We start from the raw sequence: 9,684 nt of genomic DNA, 5'->3' as shown, positions 1-9,684 counted from the left end.
TGAGCGATCCTCGTTGTTATCGGTTTATTAGTCTCCTTCCAGTATTTGGAAAAGTGATAGAAAGAGTTATGGTGGAACGGCTATATTTGTTGACTTCAAGGGTGAGTTTGACTACCTAAGCTGGGATCGAAGGGTACAACGACTGGAGGTACTTGGCTGTCCAGAAATTAATCTTTGGCTGAGTTACTTTTCGGACAGAAATATCTCTCTACTCGCATGGTTTGTGGCCGCTCACAGTGTTCCATTTGTGGTCCATATATTTGAGATCTCATGACGTAATCTCTGCTTGGGCAGCTCGATACACTCTTTAAGTGTTGTGCTTATGGGGATGACCTTCTTTTTCAAGTCGAAGATCGCTCGCGGTCTCAGTTAGAGCGGGCGGAAGGACAATTTTTACAAATTGCAAATAATTGGGGTTTAGGTGTAGGGATGCCATCTTATAATTTGTATTACTCTTTTTCCCTATAATAATAAATTCATTCCATTATTTAATATATTTACATACTTATATATTCAACTGTATTTATCGAAGTATTCCTTGAAATAAATAAGTATTAGTTAATATTGCAATAAATCAATTATCGCCATTCATAGTGTTCAGGAACATAAAATACGACACAGCAGAACGAAGAGCCTGAAAGTCAATATAGCCAATAACATCACAAATTCACATAATGTCTCCTCCCCCGCCAAAATACTTACCGCACTCACCGTGCTGTAAGTGAGCGGAAAAAATTTCATGCCATCGAAAACGATGGGTTCCTGAGAATTCATGATGGCAAATTGTACATCACCCAACAACAATTTATTGCTATGCGGATCGCCGAGCACCAGCAAATCCTCCCAGCGGCAACAGTAGAAGCTATTTCGCAGCTCCGTGGTCTATGCAAAAACGAAGCGAAAATAACGAGCCGCAAACGAGCATTAAAAAGCGGTTTAATTGTATATTTAAGCATATTGAGACACATAAATTAGAAGTATCTAATGATATTAGAAGTAATGAAAACCCTAAGCCATACCTCATCCATCAGCATTTGACCGAAATAGCCAATTAACAGAAACTGCGCAGTTTGCGAAATGAGCCAGGAAATGTATTTGCTCGACGCCACAGTGATTGGACCCTATAATAGAGCGCGCGTAGAAAAAATGCAGAGAGAATAATTGTGATAAATGTTGGAAATATTTAAATGCGTATGCGAGTTGGCATACTCACGTTCTGAAACTGAAAGGAGACAACGCACAGCAGCAAAACGCCAAAGGACATAATGTAGAATATTTGGTGGGTGAAATGAGCCTTGGCCTCGGCGACGAAGCTGCAATAGGAAATTGCGTAAGCACAGCGAACTAAATAAGAAACAAAAAGCATACACCAATGATATATGAGCATTAAGCTTAAGGATATGGGAGGAAATGCGTGTAAAAACATATGCAGCTGACGCTGGGGTACTCGGTAATTGCCTTTGACAACGCTGCTAAAATACAATGATGTGCTAATACGAAGGTTGTCCAATAAGTAGAGCCTACAGAATAAGAACCTTTTTCTCGAAAAATCGAAGCATCGACTCATCAGATGTTGTCATCGTCTTTGCCTCTGAACCATATAGCAGGACGGGAGTAGTGAGTGACTTGTGGAATTTGGTCTTTGTTCGTCGAGAGATCACCTGATGGCAAGAGTGGCTTTTCGAATCAGCTCTGCAGCAGGAATTATATTCTCCAGCAGTAGATTGGGAAAGTCGCACGATAGGGAGTCGTCTTGTCTAGAACCTCGTTTGGTACCGAACGGCTCGAAGAGGTCCGTTCCGATCCTGACGAACCTTTTGGTATTGCTCAACATCAGTTTACATAGTCGTATTAGTTTAGCGGGGAATTCACAACCCTGGGGACGGATGGTTCGCCTTCAAACGGATTTCCTTTGGTTACCCAGAGGAAACTTGGTCTAAGACCGGAAGTCGTAAGCTGCTTGAGTCATATGTAAAAGAATCGTTTTTAGCCACTCCCAAGTGAATGGCGATCAGAGAGCTTTGCTCACTGAGGTGAACTTCTACACATGACTCCATCCTCCACTCGACTTCATTCGACTAATGTTTGCGTGGCAGTAACTTTTTAAAATTTGGAAGACGCACAAGATCGTCGAATAAGGTAGTTCGTAGTGCAGTTGCTTCAGCAATTTGTCGGGGGGCTGGCCGAGTTGTGGGCCCTTGCATTATCAAAGAGTGAAAACACGTTTATCTCGATTCGATTCGACATCATAATTGTATGTTAATTGGTCTATGTGATCATTTTAGTTTTTTCCAAGTATGGAATGCAGATCACATCTTGTTAGTTATTAAGCAATAACCATCACTTTTCTGATTCCTAGTGTCGACTATTTCGTAGTCTCCGATGACAGTAGATTCATCTTTAGTCGACAATAACAAAACTGCAGAGAAAATTCTTCGGATCGTACTTAAACAGTGTCAAACACTGCTGCGAAGTAGTCTCACAGTTATCCGTAGTAAAACTTTCTCATATCCAAAACTTTATGCAGTGTAAATATGATACATACAATATTTTCAGCCGACAACTGTTTCGGTTTTCCCCCACATTTTGGATTAGTTGTCTGCCAATATGAAATTTGACACATTATCGGCGGCGGTAGGCGTTCAATGAGAACTGTTCAGTTATCTCTCACACTTTCTAGAATATATAATTCTAGATCTTGGACTAGGATCTTGGACATTATGGCACCTGGACTCTTCTCATCAAGGAGCTTGACAAAAAACAGCATCCAAGTGTTCTTTAATTTCTCTATGCGTTTTCACTTTTAAAAACTAGAGTCGACTCACCGTCCGGCATTGTTTTTTTTTCGGACAAAACAAAGCGAAGAGTTCGATTCAACTGAAGCTAAGTACTTATCGGACAACTCTTGTGAACAACCACTTACCTATCTCCTAACATACGCTCACATTCATAAATAGTATGTACGTGCCTCTTACCCATTCAAACGTTGCTGGCGTCGAAAAATCTCACGAAGACGTCGCCGAAAGGCTATATGCAAATTTTGATTCGTGCAAGGTGTCTCGCCGCACTTCAGATCAGCACGTGCCATCTCCAGGAGCTGCTGCAAATCCAAACGCAATTTCTTATAGCGAAAACTGGCATGGCAGAGCACCAAGCAGAGCGTATAATCCTCAGCGGTCCATATTGTCACACACGAGATCGTCAGCCAACCCGAATAGATGGCGGTGATGATGAATTGCAGCGGCACTTGTGCGTCATACCAACGAAAGGACATGCGATAGATAAATGGTTTGTCAGGTGACGCCAGCCCCACGCTTGCCACATCGTACACGTACAGCACGAGTATCAGCATCATGGGCACATAGTAGAATTGCGTAAATATATTCATAAAACGCATTATCGAGTTGATTTCCTTGTACAGCGCTGCATCGTCAGCGCTAAAACCGTAAATATGCGAATGGTTTTATAAGCAGAAATTGCGAGTTCGCATAACGGCATACTTACTGCGTAAAGTAAATGTCACGATAGAAATTTCGAAGCAGTTTTCGCAAAGCGTGCTGTCGACTGAGCAGCACAAATATTCGTATTATGTATTGGACGCCCATAAAAGAGGTGCACAGGCACTCAGCCACGGCTGCTATGTCACCGATATTCTCGCCTATGAAGGTAAACTCGCCTGCGGTGTGAACAAAATACTTTCACTTACTGTGTGTGGAATGCAAATTCTGTAATCATTACTCACCCACAATAGTGCCAATGTAGCAGAGCACGCTCACACTGAGGCATATGTAATTGACGAGGCGACTTAAGATGCCAGCATCCTCCTTGAGTGGCCACAGGAAATTGAATTTGTAACCCGCTACCTGTATGGGTAATTTAATGGGCCGATTGTCGAACTGCAAAGGCACAAAGTAATCCATCTTTCAACCAGTCCTATGAGTGTTTTAGTGTAAAGTTGAGAAAACTTACTGAATACCGCCCCCAAATTATTGTTGTATTTATATATGCTCAATCCGGTGTCGTTTGAGCAGTTTCCTTTTTGCCTTTTCATAATTTGTTGTATTAAAATTTCATAGCATTAATAGCTACTTAAATATTAATTAAATTTTTGACTCGGCTTGTAAATATTGTCATGTTAAAATGCAGGTGTATGTGTGCATATGTGTGCGACATTGGAAAGTCCAAAGGACGATAAATGCAAAGAATTGTGGTACAGAAAATATAACTAATTCAGCTCAGCTCGCTTAACAACAACAACAAGATGAAGCAAATAATATCAATAATAACGGGTTTTTTAATAAGGACGAAAACGAATTGAGATACCAATGCAATCCTTTATTCCTGTGAAAGCACATTCGATGCCATTATGTATGGAACTCGATTTCTTTTGCATGGCCGTCACGGACACGCTTGAAAGTCCAGACGCTGAACACAATTTTCGACGGTTTTCAAACATAAATCGGCCGGTACTGTTGCAATATCACGTTCGATATTCGTACGAAGTTCATCAATCGTCGCTAGCCTGTTGGCATAGGCCATAGACTTGAGGCCGATTTCGTGAGATATCATATTCACCAAACCTTGTTTTCAATAAATCGGTTGTGACACTCGCTGTGTGGCTTGCGGCGCCATCTTGTTGGATCTACATATTATCCAAGACCATATCATCTAATTCGTGCCAAAAATATTCGGTTATCATTGAGCGGTTGCGATTCCCACAGTAACGTGCCGGTCTTGATCCTCACGGAAAAAGTGCGGCCCAGTGACGCCGCGGGCCCATAAACCGTACGAAACCGTAATTTTTCGGGATACAATGGTGACTCATGGAGTACAGCCAGAAATGATATTCATCGCTGAAGATGATTTTTCGATGAAATCCGAATCTCTTTCAAGTTGTTCCTCAGCCCAATTCAGAAACATACAACGATTCTGGTAGTCAAGCGGCTTCAGTTCTTGCGTCAATTTGACTGATTTGGGTATTCTTCAATTGGTGCGCTAGCGTCAGCAATATTTTTCGATACTATTAGTACTTCTTTGTCTCACTGGCACGTGAACATTTTGTACTGTGTCTGTGGGTTAAAATTTTTCCACTAGACGCTCAATTGTTGATCTGACTGGACGATTATAACGGCCACAAATTGGACGCAGCGCTCTTAAAGTAGAGGCCACTGACTCCGAATTTCGGTAGTAAATTTTAATAATTTCGACTGGTTGTTGATTGTGGAATCGTATATATTTCCATAATAAAATGGCAAAACTTACTGAAGCAAAATGTCAAAAAGAAAAAAATATGGCGTCATTTGCTGTCCCTATATTCTTCTTTTGTAGCGTCCCTATGAAAAAGCCCTGTATATGCTATAGTAATACGATATATAAAATTTTTCACAGAGATTATAGATTTGTCTTGGATAAAAATCCATGCCAAATTTCGGGCCGATACATTGTCGAAAGAAGTCTGATCTTAAGAATTTAATTTCGATCGTTCAGTTTCTATGACAGCTATATGACATAGTAAGCAGCTTCCTGACATGAGCAAAATCACAGGGCAATGACACAAAAACGAAATGATTCTGCGTTGGATTTCGAGGATAGACGATATTAGCTACGATCTCAGAGTTATGACTGCCAACGGTGAAATGTAAGCTACACCATAAATACGATAATTGTTTGTTTGATGACAGGAGATATTGCGTCTTGACCTCATTCACCATCAGATCCATTTGCTTCGCTGCTTTATCCAGTCAGGAAAAAACAAAACTAACTACCCGGTTGTTATGGCCAATGATATCGATTTCATCGGCGTTCACTAGCAGCTGTACACTCTTATAAAATGTTGTACCTTCTTTATTCAGCTATATAGCTTAGATTATATTCCCCAGCAATACTTTGAAGAAATCACACAAAAGGAGGTCTTCTTGTCTAAAACCTTGATTAGCATCGAACGGCTCGGTGAGACCCTTCCGTCGATGGCAACTTCAAAATCGATGATGAGGTAGTGCGATCACATATTGTTTCGTGATTCTTTTTTAAGATTTAGCGTATGGTGAATATCTACTCAATTGTCGATTTTCCAGGTCAAAAGGTACTCCGATAAGGACCGTGGGAGTCAGTTTTATACACTCTAGACTAGATATAACTTTATATTCGATATTAAGGAGGCTTATTTCACAGTAATTCGCGCCGATTGTGTGGTTCTTTTTGTCCTTTTTGTAGATTAGGTGGAGCATACTTAAGTTCCATACGTCGGGCGTACTTTTACCCAACCAGATCTTCGCTACCGTAATTGAATAGCTCGGCCAGGAACCCGTTGATGACTAAGTTTTTCTTCCACCCCAAATTGCACACCAAATGACCCCACGCTCATATAAAGAATATTCGTTGAAAATTAATTTTTTGATAAATGTAGCTCAAATATTTTCTATAATTTCTGCGATTTAGCATAATTGAATTTGTATACTGGCTTGTTAACAGATCATTACCGATTTTTCTGAAGAATATGCAGTACAAAATATAAAGTTACTTTTCCCAAGTAGTTTTCAAGCTAGTCTTTGTTTTTGAAAGCACTTCATCAGTTAATCAGTACCAAAACTTAGAATTTGCTCCTTAAAACCACAATAAGCTGCTTTTTTAGATATTTTGTATTTCAGAGTAAAATACCACATATGTTGTTCTATTCTATTTGTCCAAAACGCAAACTGCTTTTAAATGAGGCCAACCTATATTATAACCCACTTCCACAAACTTGGCACGCGTATAAATTACTCTTTCCAAATTGCCTTTGTGATTTAAAGTCAGACAATTGTTTATTTTAATCATTTTAAATTAGTTATTTGTAATTATGCTGAATAATTAAAGAAAGGCAAACATATGTCTGTGAGTGTAAGTGCATAGCTTGATGCAAATATATATATTTTTATTAAGCCAAAACAAATTATTTTCAAATAAATATTTGATGAGAGTGAAATTACAAAAATAATATTAAAAACTCAAATTGTGTACAACAACCGTTTTTATACTCTTGGAACATGTTGCTACAAAGTAGAATAGTTTTGTTCACCTAACTGTTGTATATATCACCTAAACCTGAGTTAGATAGGTATAGGATTATATATACATAAATAGTCACTATTATTATTCACGGTTTGAGTCGAACAATAGATTCCTTCGCAACAGTTGTTAATACAAAGTTTTTCCATCACCTGAATAAATTTACTGGCCTTTGACCTTTGCAAGTCGCATGAATTAAAATATTCGTATACACCCAAACTTAGCCCGACCCTACCTGTTTCTTATTTTTTCTCACAACATCAAAAAAATTTTTATTATGCTTCTTGTAATGAATTCCCTCTCTTCTACTCAATCGCAACAATAAATACTCTTTAAAGCATAAAACAAAATTTCATTCCTTACTTTGTTTTATTTTTACTTTAATCCTTTCATAACTTCCTATCATTTTGCGATTAACTCATGCTCTTTTGTTGATTGATACAAACGTACAATGTATTTCCATTAACACTGAGTAAAATGGGTTAATTTGCTTTAAATACCTTGTGGATGATTTTTCTCACACTTGATACAATTTGTAATGATTGACCACTTATGAGAGTGAAATTTAATCGCTGAGAACATTTAAACGAACTGTATACATCAGTCTTAATATAATTAAATATTCAGTGCTTGTGTATGAGTTTATGCTGAATGTGTGAAAAATGAAGAGGGAATGCTTCACAAAATGTAAATAATTAAGTAAATGATAGTAAATTCCTTAAATTTTAAGGGTTTGAATAATATAACTCATATACATATATACAATATTACATAAAAGTATTTTAGTTATATTTAGAGGCACGCCTCTATTTATATTTTTTTACGTGCGCCTACCTTTCTTGTAGCAAGAAGTTTTTGGGAGCTTGGGAAATATTGAAAAACTCCTTACCAACTAAACATTTTGAAAAAATATTGTTTATATGTATAAATATTAGAGTGGGTCGATTTACAGGGAGCTAAAAAAAATGGAAAAATCGCGTGTGAGAGTGACGTTTTTCCAGAATTATAAAACTTGTTCTTCAGTTTTTGAGATATCCGAATGAAATTTAATGTGTAGGTGTGTTTTGATTTTCTATTGATCGTTTGCCGGATTCGGTCAGATTGGGCAACTATATCCGAGTGTGGCTTTAAAATTTTCCCTTGTACTTAAAAAGAAAACGCAAAAATACATGCTCAGAGACATCAAAACATACTGAACACGTCGGACAATTTGGACTAAGAATTTGGAATCTGTCCAGATAGTTTCCAAATCACCCATGTCCACTTAGTATTTGGGTTAGATGGAAATCCTAGTGCCCACGTCGTCTGTCTATCCAGGAATGGATGTATGGTATGGCCTGTGGGCCCACCGCCCTTTGAGTGAGGTTTGCCACCACTGCTGTCATATTACTAAGCTTTTGATTCTCTCTTCTCTTTTGACTCCTATAGACGGATGGATGTCAAGAGGCATTATACTAGCTACTACTTCAGCAGCATCGTTTCATATTTTTCGGAAAACTAAGATAGATAATCCTGTGCTTACTTGTCTTGCATATGCTTTAATGTCTAGCGCCGCACATAATACAACAGATCTGATTACCTTTGCGTCTAAACACCGGCTTGAATGCACACAGCCCATCATTTTTGATAAGACGTTCAGGATTATATTAGCTTTACCAGCAGTATATTCCAGGCGATCCTTAAATTTGCGCATTGAGTATATTATTACTCCCAGATACATTAGTCGTGGCTCTGAATGAGTATCACACCACCCTATGATGAGAAATATACTTTCCTCCACTCTTCCAGTACTTACTCGTATGAGCAAGACTTTTCCTCAGCCAGTTTTAAACTCATTGAGGAGAACCATTGGCGCAGACTGTTTATGCACTCATTGCATTTGCTTCGGAGATTATGTAGGTGTTTTGCCACTGCTACCACAATAATGTCGTCTGCATATGCAATTAATTTAACGGTTTTTGGTTAGTGTGACCTTAGCACCTCATCATATATTAGGTTCCATAGAAGGGGATCTAGAACCGAGCATTGGGGTATTTCGCTTGAAATAGAGTAGCTCTCTCTGCCTTCATCAATATCACAAAATAGTCGCCTGTTTCCGAAATAACTCATATTAATTCTCATAAGATATTGAGGAGGGCGTATGTCATACAGAACTTTGATTATGTTAGCCCACTTTGCTCAGTCTTCACGACCAGGGTAATCAGCGAGAATATTTCTTTGTTCCGCCTTAGCATCACTTGCCACTTACTGTGCTTTTAGTTTTTCCGACTATGGCCAATAATTAGCAGTGGTAGCTCTACGACGTCTGAATGTTCTTAGTATAAGAAATATGGTGGTGTTTTGGAAACATAGTTTTGACGACATTACTCATAAAGATGAGCTTTTGGGTTGTTGAGTCTTATATTTGAATTTTGATATACAGATTTTGTATGCTCACCGAGGGTTTTCGTTTGCTTCCCCATAGAATTTTTCAAAGCAATTTTTTTTACTGCCGCCAACTTCAGAAGCTTCGTCTGACTTTTACGTACTTTTCTGAGGCTGTTTGCATTTTTCCCCATTGATTACGTTGTTTACGGCATCTAGCTGAATTGCAGAGCTTTCTGAACCCAGCTATTTTTTCATTCCACCAATATGCTG

General features: G+C 38.6%; 1 protein-coding gene across 1 annotated transcript; it reads right to left on the bottom strand.

Annotated features, from left to right (window-relative positions):
* Positions 1-490: 490 nt before the first annotated feature.
* LOC126757920 (odorant receptor 35a-like) lies at positions 491-3,954 on the bottom strand. Its single transcript, XM_050471847.1, has 7 exons — positions 3,743-3,954; positions 3,505-3,676; positions 2,976-3,437; positions 1,214-1,313; positions 1,020-1,121; positions 703-882; positions 491-634 (listed from the first exon to the last, which is right to left on the bottom strand). The coding sequence occupies exons 1-7, from the start codon at positions 3,918-3,920 to the stop codon at positions 575-577; spliced, it is 1,254 nt and encodes a 417-aa protein (XP_050327804.1). The 5' UTR covers positions 3,921-3,954; the 3' UTR covers positions 491-574.
* Positions 3,955-9,684: the final 5,730 nt, after the last annotated feature.

This window comes from Bactrocera neohumeralis, chromosome 5, assembly GCF_024586455.1.
Source record: "Bactrocera neohumeralis isolate Rockhampton chromosome 5, APGP_CSIRO_Bneo_wtdbg2-racon-allhic-juicebox.fasta_v2, whole genome shotgun sequence".
Taxonomy (NCBI): domain Eukaryota; kingdom Metazoa; phylum Arthropoda; class Insecta; order Diptera; family Tephritidae; genus Bactrocera; species Bactrocera neohumeralis.
The sequence above is the reverse complement of the archived record's forward strand: the minus strand, read 5'-3'. Positions and strand labels throughout refer to the sequence as shown.